We start from the raw sequence: 21,863 nt of genomic DNA, 5'->3' as shown, positions 1-21,863 counted from the left end.
CCTTATCCCACTAAAACAGTTGCATATTTAGCTTCTCACTAGAAATTCTTAACACATCTTCACACAGAAAAGCTTTGAATAATACAGTTTTTTAAAGGAGGTATAATATTTAGTCATTTATCACCTCTAACACATTGATCTTCCAGTGTATACTCAGTATCTCCTCTCCATGGTTTTCTTGAAAACAGAATTTACTGTACATACTTTCAAGTATAGCTATTATGAAAGCTTTGGGTAACTATACAATGCAATAATACATGCTTTAGCATAACACAGTATTGAAATAAAATAACAAAAATCTGCCTGACAGCTTTGTCATGTGCAGTGTGACCAGGTATCTGTTTGCCACAGCTTTTTTTTTTCTTCTGAGGCACGAAATTAGCTTGTGGCATTTCTCACCATTGTCCTTACTTTGAATTTTTTAAAATTTCAGACTTTCACCTACAATTAATTTTTTTCCTAATTTTAAGTTTCTTTCATAATGTAATGTACTTATTGTTTTGGAACTTTTTAGTTGGAAGCATCCAAGAACTGTGAGGCAAAATTTTCCTTTGTCTTTCTCCAGAAGTTGCAGATTAAACAAAAATGAACTTTTAGTGTATAGAGCAGGTCTTCCTGATATACTGGCAGTTATCTCTCACAGACATCCTTTCTGAGCTGGCTTTGCTTTACATCATCTCATGGCCTACTGGACGGCAACAACAAACACCCATCTGTTCATGTTTTCTTAAGACGGGTGTCCATGGAACGGAAATCCCCATAGATAATAGACTGCATCAAATCAGAGAACAGCCAAGTGAATGGAAAATAACCCTATATCTGCTTTATTTTTGTTGCAAACCAAGACAATATAGGACTGATGCCAGTGGCTCAAGTCCATTAACAAAAAAGAGACTGCATTGCTTGTGAAAGGGCTCCCCGCTCTAACACAAATGCTCTTCTCATTCATTCCCTACTATTTTTCCCAGCCCTCCATGAGAAAAAGCTGTTCAAAGATGCCCTCTTTAGGGATGGGTTTATGTGGAAGAAAAGCCAAGGTTCCTGCTGACTGCTTTTACAATAGGATGCACTCTGGCAGTCCTCTGATATCTTAGCCAGAGGATTCCTTAGCTTTTCACGTTCAGAACAGATCTGTGCAAATAATCACTTGGAAGATTTTTCTGCCTATAATTCACCATGATCATAATTAGTTTTAAATTTTTCAGCCAGTTCCACTCAGGAACACAAAACAGAAAAGCTTAACTCTTCTGCTGGCAGAAAAGAGACACCTAAGTATGTAGATTTATTGAAACTTCAAGGTTTTCACCCTAAAAAATCCATGTTATTTGGCATACACCTTTTCCTTCCCTTATCCAACAGCAGTAGGAAGGATGGCAGAATATACCACTGGCCAGGTACTTCTAGAGCAAAGAGCTGCCCAACAACAGCAAAGAAATTCCCCAGAATTTGGTGGGAAATGCACTCTTAGACCAAGTGCAGGCTGCAGCACTAGTAAGGATAAGTAGGCCCTGCAAACCTCCACCTCCATGGCTTATTTTAAACTCCCTTTATGCATAAATTTTGTAATGAGTTTGTTATAGCTCCTAGAAAATTAATCTATACTTGATTAATTCTCTTATCTCTATTTGAGTAATTAGCTGCTTTAGTGCCTCTTTTCTGTGTCAGTCATCACACACATTGTCATTTTGGCTACTCAAAAAGGAGCCTTACCAGCTTGGTGATGCTTTCCTTCTCACTTCCCAAAGGGAGAACAGAAAGTTCCCAAATCCTCTCCTTATTTTCCTTCTGTGATATCCCTTTGCATCAGAACAGCCTGTCTTCATTAAAAGGTGCGACTGCACAGACATTAACACTCAATGAACAAAAATGTTCAGAAAACCAGTTTATCTCAGCTCAGTCAGGTTCCTGAGCTGCTTTAGACTCACCGCACTGCATGAGCACTCAACGACATAAAATGTACACAACAAAGTCCATATGTAACTAAGTCTACAGAGGCTAGTTGTAGTGCAGGTGTTGCAGTGGTCAGAGAAGCACTCTCAACACCCAAACCAACTTCTTTTTATAGTCACACTCTGGTAAAGTTTATGCAGCACTGTGGAAAAATTAGAGTTTAATATAACTTCCATGTGACTATAAAAATAAGGAGTTTTATGGATGTTCAAAGTCCTCTTCTACTCTGTTGCATAATGTAATTGGGGAGCAATAAATCAGGTATATTTTGGGAATCTTCCCTGCCTGACATCATCTGAGTAAAAAAGCTTTGAGATTTTCAAATAAGTAAACAAACAAATAAAAAATTGTACATGAAACACAAAAATAAGCTTTTAATCAACAGTCTGGCCTATCGTGATGCTCAGAGTGTGCTAACAATAGATCCTGTCAGACTCCTACTCTGGTTCCTTGCATGCCAGAGCCTGGCTGCAAGATAGATCTTTATTGCTGCTGCTATCCAGACAAAATCTAGGAGATTTGGAGCCTGAAAGAGAGAGGGCTCCAGGGAAACCTCACAGTAGCCACTCAGAATCTGAAGCAGACCTACAGGAAAGCTGGGGAGGGACTTTTTACAAGGGCTTTTAGCAAGAGAACAAGGGGTTCTGGATTAAAACTGGAAGAGGGGAGATTTAGGTTAAATATTAGGAAGAAATACTTTAGTGTGAGGGTGGTGAGACACTGGAACAAATAGCCCAGGGAAGTTGTGGATGCCCCATTTCTAGAAGTGTTCAAGGGCAGGCTGGATGGGGTTTTGAGCAACCTCATCTAGTGGGAGGTGTCCCTGCCCATGCAGGGTGGCTGAATCTAGACGATCCAACCCAAAGCATTCCATGATTCTATGATTCTAGGAAAGGCATGCCTACCCTTACAAAAGCTGTACTTGCTGTACAAATACCTTAAGATAAAAGAAATACACTGAATTGCAAGGGACTGTGGGGGACAGAAAGAACAGAAAAGGAGGAGAGAAATCCCTTCCAAGCAGAAGGACTAGTACAGCAATTGCTATGGGGAGATTTGGGGTTCATCTCTTTCACACCCATAGTGTTTGCTTCTGTTAAGGCAGAAGGCAGAGAGATGTTTTACAGTGTGTTGCTCCCAGAAATGTCCTCCCTGAATGAATCCTTCCTGTAGTTTTATGGTAGGTGTCAGTCAGATGTGTCCAAATACGTGTTTGCAGATGTCAAGAACCAAGACAAAATAATACAACACACACCAGGTTGAATGTGGTTATCTACGTTGCTTTTAGTTTATTAATTTTACCCATATACATAGTTGGTTTTGAAAACACCACGTCAAAGAGCTAGGATAAAGTGTAACAAAATGGTATGGGAAAAAGCTTTCAATATGCAACGTGCCAGTGTACCTACTGTGTTTTATACATACTTTACATTAAAAACCAAAAACCCCACGGTTTTCAGAGGAAGTACACATTTCATTTTGAACTGGCAAATTTAGTTTATTAATATATAAAAAAATAAATCTACAATAGCAACAGTGCAAACACATCAGAAGTTGCATCGCATACAGAACACAAATTAATAAAAATTATTATACAAATGGTCCAATGTTTCCTATGGTACTGGCTGTGACATGTAGAACAGACAACAGGGTGAGGAATAAACTGCAATGTAAACAGGAAGATGAGCTGCATGTTACTGGTTCTGTCTTGTATGGTCTCTCTATTTCAGGGGGTAAAGCTGTCATGCCTTGGATCTGCAATTAAAACAATAAAAAATTATGAGAGCTTCATCACATAAGATTAGAAAACTGTATTTTGCTCTCTAACCAGTTGGCTGATTGCATGAGAGCCTATTGCTAGGTTTCTATTGGGGCTGTTATTGTGGAGACATCAATCTCAGGAAAAACATTGATACATTGCACACTAAACGCTTGCACAACCACTGTTCTCTGCTTGAGTACAGATGTACAACACTGGCATCCTCTCCAGGAAAGCAAGGTTTAGGCTTTGGTTGGTTGGTTTGAATTACCTTATTTTGCTTTGTGGGATTGTTCGGTTGGTTAGGTTTTTGTCTTCATCTTTCTGGCAGATAAAAATGGAAGTTTCCAGTGTTACAGTGCTGTAGGGATGTTGGATGATGTTTGAGTGCATTCATTTGTACATACAAGGCTTACCCTTGAATGTAGAAGGCAGTTAATTGAACACACATTTATTTCACAAGATCACACAGAGTGGTTGAGGCTGTGAGGGATCTCTGGAGGTCATCTGGGCCAACGCCCCTGTTAAAGCAGGGCCATCTACAGCAGTGTCATAATTCTCTATATTGAGCAGTTGTTACTCTTCCCTTAAAGCTCAGTGCAGTTTTTATGGAGTTGGACATAACTACCTGCCTGTCCTGGCTTTGACATGAAATTTGAGAGACTTGGGCACATTTCTTGGCTGTACTTTTCCTAAATGCACTCCCTTCACATTAAAGGGAAGAAGCTCTGCAAAAAACAAGCCCCTGGGCACAAATACTTTTGAAAGTTTGAATGCCCATCTGCACAGCATGTGCTTGCTTTGGGTTTTTCCATGTTGCAATTATCCTGCACTGCAAAAAAAAAAAATCTAAATATTGACTTAATCTTAGCAAACACAACACAAAGCTAACACTGATCTAGAGACCATCCCTACAGAAGGATGAAGATATTTTAAACTCACTTCCTCTGTTTCAAGCTTTTTTCTTCTTCTAACAGCTACTTGATTGTTTGGCCATTCAGGTTAAATCTGTTCCTGATTTTGATGAGGATGGCCGGTTTAATGTAATATCACTACTAAAGGAAAGGAAAGAGTCCTAATCTTAGCTTTGAGGAACATGCCCTAGTCATTTGAAATAGGAAACTATGATTAAAAGGAAAAAATAAGTGCTCCCAGTTCCAGTGAGCTCACTCTTTGACTACACTAATTAAATTGTGTTGTTCTTTCATCCTGTAAGATAAAGGCGTAAGGCATTTTCCAGAAAGTATAATATTAAAAAAATAAAAGTGTATACCATCCTGATAAGCTTTCTGTGTGCTTTTCATCTTAACTTGTCCTCTGACAAATCACCAGTGAATGAGTGTCTGTGCAGCTGCTACTGGTCAACAGCTGCAAAGGTCAAGAAGTTTAACCAAAACTAGTGAAGTCACACACACAGTCAATAGCTACTTTTCACAAGAGGTTTGCAGAGGGACATATATTAGAAAAACAAACAATAACAACAAAAAAAAACACCAAAACACACCAAAATCCCCTTGGTTACTTATAGCACACAGTACTTAATTGACATGCCATGGGCAGGACAGGCTGATGGATGCTGGAAAGACCTGAGAATGCTGCTGCAGAAAGGGCAGTTCCTCCACTACCTGAAAACATGGTGGGACTTGCTATGAGGGTTAGGGTTAGGGTTGTTTTGCAGGGTGAGGAGAATGAGGCAAAGGTCCTTTCCTAGGAAGCAGTTAATCAGTAGTATCTGATATCAGCTCCATTAGGCTGGCCTAAATCACTGTAGGAGGTAAGTCAGTACAATGAGACAATATCGCCTCCTGAGCAGAAAAGCTCGAAGAAGTAAAAGGGAATCTAGAATTTGGACTCTGTAAAGGAGTTCAAGGAACAATACATTTTTTTTCAGCATCTCCGATACTAGATGCACAAGTAGTTCTTATAAAAACAACACTAAAGAGGACAGCTTTTGCCAGCAGTCCTGTCAAAATACCAGTAGACATTTAGAATAAATAATAACTTGCTGGGGAATTATTTCTATCATACAGCTTTTTTTTTTTTTTTTTTTTTTTTTCATCAAGGGAATTGAGAAGGAAAACTCCAGAAGGTAAGACCTTACAAAGGTGCACAAAAGAAACACACAATCCAAATGTACCTTTTTGGCCCAATAAAACAGACATGTCTAAGACACAACAAAAAAGCAAGAGATATTGGAAGGGTACTTGTATGACTTCAGGTAGTCTAGATGCCTGAATTAAGAAGTTAGATTCTTGAGGCTTCCTTATGCAATCAATAAGCTTCTCCCTATAGAGTGACTCAGAGAAGAAACCCGATCTAGGGATTTTGAATCATCCATTGCAAGACCCTAACGTAAGTCCCTAACAATGGAGATAGCCAAAGGAAAAAGGATTTCTAACTTGGTCCCCTAATCTTGACACATGGTTATTCTCTGATCAGTCTCAGATACACTGAAAGACTCCACATGCCTAAAATTAATCCCAAGTGCCGATCAAAGTTCCAGCTTTTCTATTATTTTTAAATACTTCCAGAATTTGATTTAGGTGAAAGCGTTGATAAAACATTCTAATCGTTTGTTATTATATGTAAATGCAATACATCCATGTAAACAGTCTGAAGACATTTACCCAGGTACTTACTCATACTCAATGAAGGACAGTAAATCACACTTGTTTCTTGCACTGTTGCCTCCTTTTCAACACTTAGACTTACCGACCATTCTGCATTATCTGTTTTGGAACATCTCACATTCACTGGTAACTTAAGCACAAGTTCGTTATAGGAGACACCCTCCGATCTGGACCATTTGAATTTGTTCATTGCATCCATAAAAGACAGGTTTTTATATTGCTTAGGACTCTTGATAATGAAAGGCCAGGTCCTGAAGAAAAATAAAGAAATAGATTTTTAAAAATAGATAAATACCATCGAGTTGGAACTGGTGAGGAAAAGGTTTTGGAGAATCTACTCAGAAAAACAAAGTACTATTAACATGTATATTGTGCCACATGCTCAGGTAAATTCTCTGCTACTGAAAACTGTTGCAGTTACATTGATTTTAACTGACTTATGGAACTTTTTCAGCGGTTCAGGACTTGCTTCCATATGCTTTTATAAATAAAGGACTTTTAAGTAGAGAAAGAGAATTACATTGCTGTTTTCTGATCTACAAACTGAAAACACAGGCAATATAAAACAGATCTGCTGTTGTAACTTCTGAAAAAACCAACTAAAACAAAAAATGCACCACACCCTCCACCAGGCTTGGCAATGTTGCAAAGAAACATCTGCCCTTAGAAAGCTGCTTCCAGATGGCTCTACCAAACTCTGGTCACAACTTGGGTAATTGATCAAAACTCAGCCCAGCACAGGAGTTGCTCTAACATGCATTGGTTGGCAGCAGTGCCAAAAGATCAAATGAGAGTAACTGGTGGTGTGAACATGGTCATTTGGCAGGTGCCTACATGCTGGCTGCAAGGGAACTTTTGGCGAGGGGTGGGATAGAGACCTGATGCACTGCTTTAAGACATTGGACTATTTGCAGACGTGTGGGAATCCTCCCCATGAGCAAGAGGCATCAACCCCATTAACCACCAGCCAAGGATGTGGAAGGGGAGGGAGGGAGCTTTACTGTCCTTCATTAGTAAAGAAAACTGAAAAATAATAATGAAGGAAAATTTTTAAAAGTAAGAAACAAACAAAAGCCCCCAAAACATCTAAAGAAAACCTCTTACATTGTTCTTGCTTTTTCCTTGTTTGACTTTACTGGGATGAATAGAAATAACATGGTCAGCTCAAGTTTTTAAAAAACACAAGGTCCAATACAGCTAGTGAAGGAATGAAAGTAGTTAAAACTTTACCTAAGTAACCTAATTAATACTTTGGTTGGGGCGGGACTTATCTTTTCAAAGCATTTCAGACAGATCTGTGTTATCTTGCACTAAGCTTTCTCCCACTCGCTTTGGGTAAAGTGCTGCCAATGCTGAAGTTCTGCTCTACTCCCCATCTAGTCTCAGAGGACATAATTTGAATCAAGCAGCTATTTTACACTATTGTGGCCCAATCACTTTCATCACAGCTCCTCATGATTTATACGCCTGCCTTTGCCACCAGACTGAGGGGAAAAAAAGAGTTTTAAAGTGAGCCACAGAGCCTTGATCCTGCTTCCAGTCTGCCTTCATGTGGAAGTCAAGAGAGACTTTAGAGGAGTCAGTGAAGCAATCCCAGTGTAAGACTGACACAAGAGAGATGAGTATCAGGTCACATATCCTTAGGCTGACAGAGCTTCATAAAACAAGAATTGTGGATTAGGTCATAAATACTAGAGGCATTAATAATCTCTTCTTCTAATTACTATGCCATTTGCGGCAGACAGTCTGCATACTTACTCTATTCAAAACATCTTTATTTCCCCAGGCTAAATGTGCATTTTTTTCCTTAAGTACAGTTATCATGAATGAACACTCAAGAGAGCATACGTTTGTTAGAATATTTTCTTTCTAAGCTCAGAAAGACTCTTTTAGCTAGGACTAATTTAGGAACTGAGTCCTCCCAGTATTAAAAGAGAATGTAGATAGAAATAGTGTGGAAAATGAAGTAGACATTGATTGCATTGTGACTTTCTTCAGACTCTTCTGGCTTGGATATAAATTTCAGAGCTAAGACCAGTAAATCTGTACATCAAATTACTTTGCAACTATAGCTTTAGATGGTCTTGTTACTCTCAACTGTGTAAGAAAAGACAACTTCTAAAATTTAAGTGTGGTGACACATGATTAGTCTATCAATTTTATTTTAAAATCTTACTATTACCTTAGTTTAGTGCAACTAACAATGCAAAGGCAATTCCTCTTACACCACTAACAGTACATTCTACTTTCTATTGTTTGATTATTTTTCTGCATTTCATTCCTTTGGGAACTTTCCCCTTTAGAGTGCTCTCAATCTGTTTACAATCACTTCCACTGCTATTGAAAGGTTTTAATTGTAAGCACTATAAGGAATACTTGAAAACTGAAAACACTATTTATTGATTTGTATATATCCACACACATTAATCCTGCTTCCACCCATCTCTTACCAACATTTAAATTCTGTGTTAGGTACTGGAAATCACTCGTGCTCTCATTGAGCAGTATCGTTGGCATTGACATTAAAGAGCAGAAAAGCCAGATCCAACAACACACTGGGAAGCATTCTGTTCTTGCTGAAGACTCTCATGATGAAGGACAGCAAGACTTCTACTGACTTACTGGAGAAACTGTAACACCTTGTTTAAAAATCACCAGGCTGCTGTTCAGCTCAGAGGTCAGATGCCAGCTGAATTGCATGGACTGTATCATAGAGTCACAGAGTGGTTAAGGTTGGAAGGGACCTTAAAGATCATCATGTTCCATCTTCCCTGCTACTATAGATGGTGGTTACTATAGATCTTGATTTGCCTAAATGGTAACAGCCCCCCACCCCTGCCATTCACTGAGGGCGTATTTAACATCGGTAGAGCACTGAAGTTGATGCATCTTACAACAAAATCGTTTTATTCCTTTTCAGCCAAGCAGTGGGCCAATATACACATTCTTGTGGGTTATTTTTATCAGGAAAAAGAACTGATGAATGAGCTAGGGGGGTTTCTTTCTGATAAGGATTTACATCTAAAAAATGTGCAGTGCCCTGCTTCCCTGAACAGTAGGAGACCAAGACTCGGGAGACAGTGTCTTAGCACAGAATTGCAAGCCCCTGCAGCCAACAGTTCACTTAAAAAGCTCTCTTCTCCTTCTTGGCTGGATTCCTGCCACTGGTTCCACGTTTTTCTCTCTACTTGCCTTGCTCATCATCCTCTAACTTGTTATTCTTCCGAAGCCTCCATTCTCTCATTTCTCTCCATCATGGGACTTCTCTACCATTTATCTTTTACTATAAACAATTTAATGTTCTCTAAAACTATCTATTTAATTTCTAATTTACAACTTCTTTCCCTTGTATGCATTTTTGTCAGTGTCACCAAGATAGCATTAATCTCTGTATGTAAGCAACAGTTTGAGGATCTAGTTATACCAATTAACTTCAGCAGAATTACTGACAACAAATCTACCCAGGGTAATCCAATACCCATGTTCCCAGACTCCCTTTTCAAAATTTTATTTTTATATGTGAAACACTGATATGTTTGAATACATTGAAAGATTTGAAACATTGATACTAGTTTGATACATAGATTTTTTACAGATGGTTGTGCTGAAAAAAACTGCTGTGAGAAATACTATTTCTTTAAAGGAAAAAATATGGGGTTTTATTTAAAAAAACAGCAACAACAAAAAACCCAAAATATTTTGGCAGAAGTAAGTAGCAGTACAGAGTATTGACCAAAAAGAAGTGGCATGAGTGACCCTGCAACATGTGGTACTACCAGAAAGAAACAAAGGCCAAATAAAAATGACCCTGTCATTCCACAGAGAGAAACAGAGGTACTACACATATTCATAAACATTTTACTTACCTGACTGGTCTATAGATTTCCTTAACACCAATGAACTGGAGTTGTTCCATTATATCTGGAATGCTTGCACATCGGGTGAGGTTGATTCTTGGGTAATAGAGCAAATACGACAGGCACATTTCATTCCTGGTGCTCAGACCACCCTGAAAATGGGATTTTTCTTTTAATCAAGATAGCATTCAAATCTCACAGATAAAAACACTGCTTAGCATTTACATGCTAATGAAATGTGTATCAGGAGGCCAAATTAAAAAGTTACCTTGCACATCAAGTTATCGAGTAGCAAGAATTTATTACATAATTAATTACAAAATACACTGCAAACTCAAACACTAGCTCCTGCACTTAAAAGATGTCAGTAAGAACAAGTATCAATCAAATAAGAGTCCTATTGTGTTGAAGAGTACTATCTGAAAATTTTGGGGTTATTTTCAACCTTGTCTCCAAGGTAATTGTATTTGTTTCAGAAAAATGGCTTCATAATAGAGCAGATGTAGACAAAATCCTGAGCTTTGTCTAGTAAAATGGAGGTCAGGATGGAATATATGTCTATATAGACTCTCCTTGTAATTACATCTGCAGATACAGCATAAGAAAGAAGAGAGCTCTCTAAGTTAACAGATAATGTTGACTCAAAAACAAATGAGCACAAACTATAAAATAATTGATTAAACTAATATTCTTAGCTAGCAGAAGAAACAGACTCTTAAACAGTCTTCCATTGAGAACCAAGTAATTTGGTCTTGCTAAATATGGACAAGATTATGAGCTTCACATTCCTAAATCCCATGTGGGAACAGTTCCATGAATCTCACAGAACTACAGGAATAGGAATGGAGAAGACAAAACACAGGAACCAAGGGCCAGGAGGTAGTGTGGTCACCACACAGGAAAATAGGACAAAAACTCAAAAGCCTTCGTTCTCATCTTTTGCTTTTCTTTATATGCCTACTGCATGCACCTACATGCAAGTCATGACTCAGGGAGAGGTATCCCTGTGCTCTCTGCGTGCCAGGACCAGGTCTTCGCTGCCAGATAGAAACCCCTTAGGTCTCACCTGCCAGAGTTCTGGATCCAGCCCCTCCCAAAGAAGCAGGATCAGCCCCTGGCAAAGGTTGGGTGCTGGCAGCTACATCCCTCCTGTAAACACAGTGGTCCTGGCATCACTCCCTGGTTTTGCAGCCAGCTGACACAATCCAGCTCAGGTCCACTCAACCAAATTTGCTTCCCATCAAAACCAAGTGGCCACACTGCAATGGCCAGCACTTGGCCTCTGCTAACTCTTAAGAAGAAAGCACTCCTTGCAGTAGCAAAGTCTGATTTTTAAAGATCTTTAATGAACTGGCTTGCTTATTTTTATAAACTAGTAATTTGAATGCCTTATGCAAGAGATCAGACTACGATCATAATAGTCATGATTAATTTAAAACCTAAGAATCTGTGAAAGAAAAGATAATACATAATTACATGCACACAGGCATTAGCAAGTACATTTTTATAGCATTTTATGGAAAGTGTTTTAGTTCCAAATACAATCTATGTAGTTATTTTGATCCATTAAAACTTTTCTTACCCATGTCATGCGAATTCGGTCCACAGTACTGTAGTGACATTCTGTGATTAAATTATCCCCCTGAAACACAAGGTTTAGGAAGTTCACACTTCTGAAGTTTATCAACACCAGCTTCTGGTAACCACAGACGACAGCAAACACTTAAGAAATTAAGATCAGAGTAGTGGATACGACTTTGAAAGAGCAAAGGATTAGGTAACTGGCGTATGCTAAGGCCTTGGCACTTAGCAGTCATATTATCCCAGATCCTGAGGGATTGCCCCAGGGATTCAAACAGAGTCGTATTAAAAGTCTGGTCTGATTTTTTAAAATAGCAATAGAGGTGCCCAGTTATAATCCTATTTTCAGGAAAACTATATATTTAGACAATGTGTACTCATTATTCTCGCTCCAAAATTCATCCAGTGCTACTTTGGATAGCTTTCCCCAGGCTAATTTTTCCTGTCAGCTTCAACAGAAATATTTGCCAAATGAGGAAAAGGAGGTTTTCCACATCACAATAACAACTGTTTATCTGCCAAGCCTGGGAGTAGAGGAGTGGCAGGCTAAGACTTCACTACATTGACAGATGTGTATGGGAAAGGCAGAATACTTACCTTCTCAGGTACATACCATTAACTTTTTGCTCTCTTGACAAACTGATCTACAGTTTGGTAGTACCTTTATTCCCTGGTCCTAATAAAATACAAATCTAAAACACACCATGATAATCAAGGGGAAATTAAAATATTGAAGAACATATTAGGAGTAAATTCTTCACTATGAGGGTGGTGAGTCACTGGAACAGGTTGCCCAGGGAAGTTATGGATGCCCCATCCCTGGAAGTGTCCAAAGCCAGGTTGGAAAACAAATAACCTGAACTCCACAATCTGAAAGAAGGATACACCATTGGAAGAGCTTTGAGAAGGACAGAATAACAAGAAATTCTATGAACCTTTATATATGATTAGTTAATTTAATATAATTAGTTAATTCAGACTGAGGTCCGAATTAAACCAGAGTGATGTATGTAAAGCTGTACTGGTAGTTTTGCATAAGATTAAAATAATAAAAGGCATGAAAAAGGCTCACTTCAGAGAAATAATTCCAGTTCCTTCTTGAGCTGTCTTTTTTAAGTTCCTGCTTCTATCAAATACCTCTTTTAGACTTTCTGCTGTCTACTACCTTTTGTTCTTGAATTTTAAGAGGCCTTTCTCTATAATCTGCATGGATTTTCCTAAAAATATTACAGGCTTTCTCTGCAAACCTGTCATCTTCTGCCAGCCCTCTTCCTTAACCCTTCAACACTTCTTTCCTGGAGGAGGTAACACCAGTTTGTCTTTGAAGTCCCTGTAGAGTACAAGCAGTTGGACTTCAAAGAGAAAATGCAGCACCTGAACCTCCAGGTTTTGCTGTAGGAATTAAATTAGAATTGTTAGCATTTTATCTTCTGGCCTTTAAAGGACAAATATCAAAGTATGCCAGTGTGGGAGAAGAGACATAAGAGAGAAAGGGATGAGAAGAGAAGCCTGAAGTTTAAACCATGAGGCTCCTGACCGTACTTGAAGTTAAGTCATTGTCATGTTGTTTTGAGCTCCTTTTCCTTACTGGCTCCAATTGTAAACAAATTCCATTTGTTCCATATTTTGCATCTGACCAGTTCCATCAAGTAACAGACGTGTTCACATCCACCAGGGCAAGCACTTCTCCAGCTGCTCTGCTGGCTAGATCTGGAGAACCCAACCTTTGCAGCACTATCCTTTCTGTCCTCAGACCAACGCTTCAAAAAAAGCTGTGTCTGCAACTAGCAAAAGCTGAGTGAATAATTTTTAAATGAGTCATCAAAAAAAAATAATTTAAAAATACAGAGTGCTTTGATGCAATACCTATGGATAGCTACAGCTTTACAATATAATTGTAGCTAGGATTTTTCTGAAGTTGTATTACGGTATTCTCAGAAGAATAGCAGATAGAATTGCATTATTTCCTCTTCCAAAGGGTTTTGTTTATAGTGAAACCTCACGTGGAACATGAGCATGGAGTTTTACTCCCAATAAAAAATAAAAAATGTGAAACTAACAAAGGACTTGGCTGATTCGTAGACATGTTTGCAAGGCTGGATACTTGCTGGGTGCAAACTGTCAGGATGTTTTGCTTGGTTCCAACAGATCCAACAGTAAAGCAAGGGGTGCTGTTTCCATTCTTCAGCTGGCTAGATCATAGAATGGTTTGGGTTTGAAGGGACCTAACAGATCATCAAGGTCCAACCCCCCTGCATGAGCAGGGACACCTCCCACTAGACCAGCTTACTCAGAGCCCCATCCAACCTTGAACACTTCTAGGGATGGGGCAGCCACAGCCTGGGTCAACCTCTTCCAGTGTCTCACCACTCTTGTGCTGAAGAATTTTCTCCTAATATGCAATCTAAATCTCTCATCTTCTGGTTTTAATCTATTACCTCTTGTCCTCTGGCTACAAGCCCTAGTCAAAAGTCCCTCCCCAGCTTTCCTGTAGGTCCCCTTCAGATGCCCCTGTGGATGCACAAAGATGGCACAACCAGGCACATGTGTGATTTTATAACCTGCTTTGGTTGAACATTTGTGATGGTAAAGTTCAAATCAAGTAGTTGTGGACACCAAACAGACCCAAAGAATCACTTGAATTGATGAGACAAGCCAGTTCTGTTGGAAATTGGGTGGACAGTCCTGAAACACTGCAACTTCAATGCATCAGTTGCTCTGTGATAAGTGGGAAAATTAACAAAACATTCAAGAATTCTATGGTAAGGAATTCTGTAGTAAAATAAATCCTCAATGTGAATAAATGTTATGCACATGAGATGCTAAACAGTTTCAGGAAAAGAATTAAGAGTGTCCTACTGGCAAGATGGTTCTTTCTTCTTTAAGATACTGAAACTCCTGGAAGTTGAAGTCAAACTCATCATCATATGCAAGCAACTTCTGCTCCTCGCCATTGTGGAAGTGCCGCATCCTGATGGCTCTGCCAGCAAGATGAGCATGGAGAAGTACTGCAAACACATTAATCCCAGCTGGTCTCTCAGCACCTAGAGCCTGGCCAGAGGAAACCAACACTGTCAGTGTGCTCAGATGCAATGTAATGTCATGTAATGCAATGTACAAACAGAGTGAAAATACATTAATAAATGCATTTTACATTCCCTCAGTTTTTTAAAAAATGCAGTCTGGAGCAAAACCAAATCTGTGAAATTAAGGTTTTATTCACAAACATTGAATCTTTTTTTTTCCTGTGTTTTCGCTTGTTTTTTGTTATGTGTTCATAGAATCATAGAACTGTTCATGTTGGAAAAGACCCTTGGGATCACCAAGTCCAACCATCATCCCTGCCCTACAAAGTTCTCCTCTAAACCATATCCACCAACACCACATCCAAACGACCCTTAAACACATCCAGGGATGTCTGGGTTTTTTTAATAAAAATGTGGGTTTAATCCTAATACACATGGTTTTTATTAAAATGAACTAGTTTCAAAGAATTCATAGAATCACAGAATGTCCCTGGCTGGATGAGACCTCCAAGATCATCCAGTCCAGCCTTAGACCTAACACCGCAAGCTCACCACTAAACAATGTCCCTAAGTACCAGGTCCACATGCCATTTAAATGCCTCCAGAGAGGGTGACTCCACCACTGCCCTGGACAATCTATGCCAGTGCCTGAAAACCCTTTCACTGAAGAAATGCTTCCTAATATCTAACCTAAACGTCCCCTTCTCAATAAAACCCTCCTTCTCAATAAATCTAAGACTTTCAAGAACATAATACTAAAACCTGCATGTTATTTTAGTGGTAACGGCCAATATTGATGAATATGGATTTTTATTGTGAAAAATAATTTCTATGCAGTTATGAATGACATTATCATCAATATCACACCAAGAGAAACATTTTAAATTAAGAGGCTTTAATTGTACTATGCTCTGCTTCCCATGTTCAAGCCAACTGGTACTGAAATACTGTAGGTTTCCATCTGAAACTTTTTCCAGATGAAAAGCCTTTTAAAATGAACTTTTCCAAATTGACACAAATCTGACATCACTCCCATTCAAGCTGAGATCTATGGATCTATGCATGCAAACCTGTGGTATGCTAAACTGAGATTCTTGTTCAGAGTCCAACCTAGAAAAAATCTGTTACCATAATACCAACCAAGGTGCTACCAACAGGACTTAGGGTTTTTTGATCATGGTTTGGTTTACAGGACACCAGGCCTGCTGACATTGGATGGGAAGACCATGTCCCACATGGGAAAAAGGGCACTAGGGCAGGAATTAGTGGGGCTCATTGATATGGCTTTAAATTAGGTTGGAAGGGGATGGGGAATAAACCCAGGCTTACTACAGATGAGCCTAGGGGTGGTGTGGTGGTCAGGTCAGCTAGTCAGGGAATCTTACTGGAGGCCCATCTTAAATGCCTTTATACAAATGCACACAGCATGGGGAATAAACATGAGGAATAAACATAAAGCCTTCTCCTGAAGGAAATGGGCGAGGTAGCAACACAGGATATTGAGAAGGCTGAGGTCCTCAATGACTTCTTTGTTTCAGTCTCCTCTGGCAAGTGCTCCAACCTCAACACAAAAGCCACAGAAGGTGAAAGCAGGGACTGGGAGAATGAATTACCCCCCACTGTAGGTGTAGAGCAGGTTCGTGACCATCTAAAGGACATGAAGGTGCATAAATCTATGGGATCTGATGGGATTCACCCACGGGTCCTGAGGGAGCTGGCGCATGAAATTGCTAAGCTTCTGTCCATCATATTTGAGAGGACATGGCAGTCTGGTGAGGTCCCCGCTGATTGGAAAAAAGGGAACATAGCCCCTATTTTTAAAAAAGGGAAAAAGAAAGACCCAGGGAACTACAAGCCAGTCAGTCTCACCTCTGTGCCTGGCAAGGTCATGGAGCAGATTCTCCTGGAAAACCAGCTAAGGCACGTGGAAAATAAAGAGGTGATTGGTGACAGCCAGCATGGCTTCACTAAGGGCAAGTCATGCCTGACCAATCTGGTGGCCTCCTACAACAAGGCTACAGAGATGGTGGATGGTGGCAGAGCAGTGGACATCATCTACCTGGATTTGTGCAAGGTGTTTGACACTGTCCCACATGACATCTTGGTCTCCAAACTGGCAAGGCATGGATTTGACAGATGGACCACTTGGTGGATAAGAAATTGGCTGGATGGCTGCACCCAGAGAGTTCTGGTCAATGGCTCAATGTCCAAATGGAGGCAGGTGACGAGTGGTGTCCCTCAGGGGTCAGTATTGGGACCAGTGCTGTTTAACATCTTTGTTGGAGACATGGACAGTTCTGATGATACCAAGCTGTGTGGTGTGGTTGACACCCTTGAGGGAAGGGAGGCCATCCAGAGGGACCTTGACAGGTTGGAGAGGTGGGCCAAGCCAACCTCATGAAATTCAACAAGGCCAAGTGCAAGGTCCTGCACCTGGGGTCTGCACAACCCCAGGCACAAATACAGGCTGGGGGAAGAGTGGCTGGAGAGCAGTCCTGAGGAGAAGGACTTGGGGGTGGTAGTAGATGAGAAGCTCGACATGAGCCGCCAGTGTGTGCTGGAGCCCAGAGAGCCAAACACATCCTGGGCTGCATCAAAAGAAGTGTGGCCAGCAGGGCCAGGGAGGTGATTCTGCCCCTCTACTCTGCTCTGGTCAGACCCCACCTGGAGTACTGTGTACAGTTCTAGTGTCCTCAGCACAAGAAAGATATAGAGGAGAGGGTCCAGAGAAGGGCCACCAAGATGATCAAAGGCCTGGAGCACCTCTGCTGTGAAGACAGGCTGAGAGAGTTGGGGCTGTTCAGCCTGGAGAAAAGAAGGCTCTGGGGGGACCTTATAGCAGCCTTCCAGTACCTGCAAAAGGGGCCTACAGGAAAGCTGGGGAGGGGCTTTTCACCAGAGAGGGTAGTGACAGGAAAAGGGGTCATGGTTTTCAACTGATAGAGCATAGATTTAGGTCTGACATCAGGAAGAAGTTCTTCACTATAAGGGTGGTGAGGAACTGGAATGGATTGCCCAGGGAGGTTGTTGATGCCCCATCCCTGAGGGTTTTTAAGGCCAGGTTTTGTGCAACAAGGTCTAGTGGTAGGGTTCCCTGCTCATGGCAGGGGGGTTGGAACTTGATGATCTTTAAGGTCCCTTCCAACCTTAATGTTTCTATGATTCTATGAATATCTTTCAAATAAAGTCTTAAGGTCAGAAACCTCATGATAATAGTTTACTTGAGTGTTTTTAAGCTGAAACATGCTATGACAATATGCAACATTTAACATCACCAAGAACAAATCTAAATTCCATATCTAATTTGCTCTTTCCTCAAAAACCACATCATAACAGGTATTGATTCAACCTGTCTCTATAAATGACAAAGTATATGAGAATCTACCATGATATATTAATCACAGATTTTAGACAATGCTTCCATTATCTGTAGATATATTTAAATTATCTTAATTAAACCACCAGTTTAACAAATGCGTAATTTTGTACTTTGGTCCATCCAACAAAATTCATTCAGGTCTTTAGTTTCTGTGGTTGGTCTAAGAATTCCTTTCCAGCTTTCTTCACTGTTAGGAGCCTTCTGCACATGCACAGATCTTAGTCTCTCCCAACAGTTTTTCTGGACTATTAATCGCTTTGCCATGAAAAGAAATGTATGCTTATATATTGAACATTCAATTAAATCACTGCAAGAACTGTGCCATCCAGTGTTACTCATATGAATAAAGCAGCCTGAATATTGAGCACCCCAAATACCCAGACCAAAACAACTCAACATTCTGGAGGGCAGCATTTAGCAGATGCCTTTGCTCACATGTCTTTAACCAGTAACTATCAATCTTCCCAAAAAAGTTAAAGAGGCTGTCCAAACTATTTCTAAGAATGAAAACCAATGGATTCAGGCAGGAGATATACCTCTTCCAGACATTCCAGTGTGCAGTGACCCTCTGACACAAATTCAGGCATTCCTGGTGGGATATTGTGGAAGAGGCTGACCCAAAGACCAGCTTCAATAACCCCAGCATCATATTTCCGTATAACTGGAGTATAAAATAGCCTCAGACCAGAGTTATCTATCAAACCTGCAACAAGAGAACACAGTCAGCTGCTGCTGTAAATCAACACTTTAAAAAATAATTTTAAAACCCAGTTGCTTCACATTTTTCAAGGCTTGTCTTAAGATTTTTACACAAAAATCTAGGAATCAACCTCAATAACCTGGAAATGAGTTAAACCATATGCAGGAAAGTAATAAATAGGGGCAGCCCACAGGAAGGTGGTATCAACGTGGTATGTTGATATTTGTGGTGCTCAGCTGTGAATGAAAAATATGTGCTGTCTGCAGCCCCTGTGTCCCTTTCACTGTTACCAACATGGACCTCAGAGCAAAGAAGGTAGATCATGGGCAGAACAAACAATACAAGGAAATAATAAGATCTCAGAAGGTACCATGTCTGATTTTCAAATGAAATATTTAAAGCAGAGCTTAAAGTTGTGGGGCTAACATCTTTAAAATTTTCAAGCTTTGTGTTGTTTCTACTTGAGAATGTATCTAATCTTTCACCTCGAGCCCTAGCATTAATTATACTTTTCCTTTGTTTTGGAATGACTGTCATCTTGCAGCATACCTCAGATGACCAAATATATCCCTTTTTCAGTCTCCCCAGTTAAGAGAGAATCAACTAAGCATATGAAAACTTGCTTCCTAAATCCCAAACCTGAAGATAATACTAGCACCTTGAGTAAAATAGCAAGAGACCTACACAGGATTTTAATGCTCCACTCACTCAAGGACTTCTCGTGATTTCAAAAAGTAGTTTAAGAAACCAAAGCATCATGTAGAAAGGTTATGGTTTATAAGAGTCAAAATGATATTAATCTATTTCATTCATCTAAATGTTTAGCCATAGGCATTTGTTTGTGTATCTACTCAGAATTTATGCTGCCTCTATCATCTAACTGCTTGTAATTATTTAACTTGTATTAGCCATTTTTTTTTAGGAAAACTACAAGCAAAAAGGAAAGATTGATTTGTGCTGCACAAACCTTAAGTTATGTCGGTTCATCTCTTACCTTCTTTGTTGTCCCTTTTAAAATATCACTTTTGAAAATTAAAAATGCACGAAAGCCTACCAAGTACTTCAGAGACAGCAAGAAGATTGCTAGTGCCATACAACTGGTCTTTTTAAAAAAAGTAACAGACATAGCAGTGCCTGTAACCAAATTTCACAGCAACATGAAATTGGCAGGGTATTTTAAGATAGACAAATGACAGGAGGGCAGAGCAGGAACTAAGTTACCCAGTCACTAAAATACCTAAGAGATAGTATCATATAATTATTAAGGAACAAAGGATATGAGCTATGCATAGCCAATTAAGAGTGGTGATTAACTATAAGATATTCTGCAATATACAAATAATTATATTTGAGGTGATATACACTGTCCCAGAATATCCTGACTTTCATGTGTTTGGGAGCACATACTCCTCCTCTTTCTGAAGATATTTGAACAATCTCATCAACGTGAATTTTTCCTTTGCAGTATCTGCCCTTCAAGATTGTTGCTAATATCTAATTGCCAGAAATTTTTACAGTAAGTACGAGTTTTTGATAAACAATCTTAGCAGAGGTCACTTTTCCAATTTGAAATGAATGTTAAGGATTTAATAAACAAAAACATCTAAACCAGTCAAGTTAGGAGCAGTTAGAACATTTTTGAGTCTAACTGGGAACTAAGGTTGACTATGATCTGAGTCACTTAGGAAAACATTACCCCAGGTCACAATATGAAGCTAACCATGCAGCCTTTAACCATGGTATCCAAGCAGGGAAAATGCAGATCCCAAAACAAGAGAACAAAGATGACTTGGTGGTGGGTTTGGTGCTGTGTCAGGAGGACTCATGTGTCTCCCACCTGAAACAGACAGAGCACCTAGGTCTAGTCCCACACACTCGTGGCACGATCTTATACTGTGTATTTTGTCAGGGAAGGGAGAAACATGACTTAGATTACAGACTCCCTGCTCTATCTGTGTTGTCTGAATTTTCCCAGGTCTTCGACAAGACCCTTTTTTTCACCTGGGACTGTCCCAACAAGGTAAAATTGTCCCCGTTGCTTAAAAAGGACACAACAGTATTTACTCCCAGTTTTGGTATGTGCTACTTTGTTATGGTTTGAGTGGGCACAGGCTGATTTTATAGAATTAACTCGAGGACCTAGGGAAAGGGTGTTGTTTAGGAACCAGAGGGATGCAAGGGACAGGACAGAGAGGGGTCATTATTCCCTACCATTTCTTGTCATACCCTATAAAAGCCAGGAGGGTAAGAAGTCCACCCCGTCTGCCCTTCTTCCTTCCTGCCTCTCTCAGTTGTCTGGGGAACATCCCTCCTGGGGGACATCTCAGACGGAGGCTCATGCTCTTTGTCTCCAGCTTGCCACATGCTTTCCAGGATGAAACTCCATCAGTTGCTGGGAAGAGCCCTGGACCCATGTCCTGAGTTGCGTCTGCCACGGGGGACTTTAGGACACTTATATCAGTGACAAATGAAATTAGGTTTTGTATCTATTAGTATATTTTTCATTAATATCCCACATATCACTATCCCTTCCCTGTTCTATTAAACCTGTTTTAGATTTAACTTCCAACCTTTAAGCCTCTCTTCCTTATCCCTCTTTTGTCTTCCCCTGTGACTGTGGAGGGGAGTAACAGAACATTTCTGTTCTCTGGATGTTGGTTCGCCCTGACCATTAAATGGACACACACTTGGAAATAAAACAAAGCTATCATACAGCACTGTTGATTAAAATAAAATAGTGAATTTAGGGACACAATTCAGAAGCAGTTTTTCTGCGTGTGGCTCCTCAGGATTTCAGGTATCAGTGGATGGAAAAGCATGTAACACCAAGGATGCAAATGCAGTTTACCATATCCCATGCAGATATGCATGCAGAAGGATGAGCATCTGTCATGAAATAGAATGGTTTTGAGGTAGCTCATCTAGAACAACATAAAGAGGGGGAATAACAGACAAAACATCATGACCCACACACAGGATTT

At 39.9% G+C, this 21,863-nt stretch overlaps 1 protein-coding gene across 1 annotated transcript in view; it reads right to left on the bottom strand.

Moving 5' to 3' along the window:
• Window positions 1–3,237: 3,237 nt before the first annotated feature.
• MOXD1 (monooxygenase DBH like 1) overlaps window positions 3,238–21,863 on the bottom strand; it is a 54,427-nt gene continuing 35,801 nt past the window's right edge. The window contains exons 7-12 of the mRNA XM_051614288.1: window positions 18,719–18,885; window positions 14,637–14,828; window positions 11,779–11,838; window positions 10,206–10,348; window positions 6,422–6,590; window positions 3,238–3,705 (exon numbers count right to left, since the gene is read on the bottom strand). Coding sequence (XP_051470248.1) covers window positions 3,541–3,705; window positions 6,422–6,590; window positions 10,206–10,348; window positions 11,779–11,838; window positions 14,637–14,828; window positions 18,719–18,885 — 896 coding nt within the window. The 3' untranslated portion in view covers window positions 3,238–3,540. The remainder of the gene's footprint in view (window positions 3,706–6,421; window positions 6,591–10,205; window positions 10,349–11,778; window positions 11,839–14,636; window positions 14,829–18,718; window positions 18,886–21,863) is intronic.

The sequence above is a fragment of the Apus apus genome, chromosome 3, assembly GCF_020740795.1.
Source record: "Apus apus isolate bApuApu2 chromosome 3, bApuApu2.pri.cur, whole genome shotgun sequence".
Classification (NCBI taxonomy): Eukaryota; Metazoa; Chordata; class Aves; order Apodiformes; family Apodidae; genus Apus; species Apus apus.
Note: the sequence above shows the minus strand (reverse complement) of the source record. Positions and strands in the feature narration are given on the sequence as shown.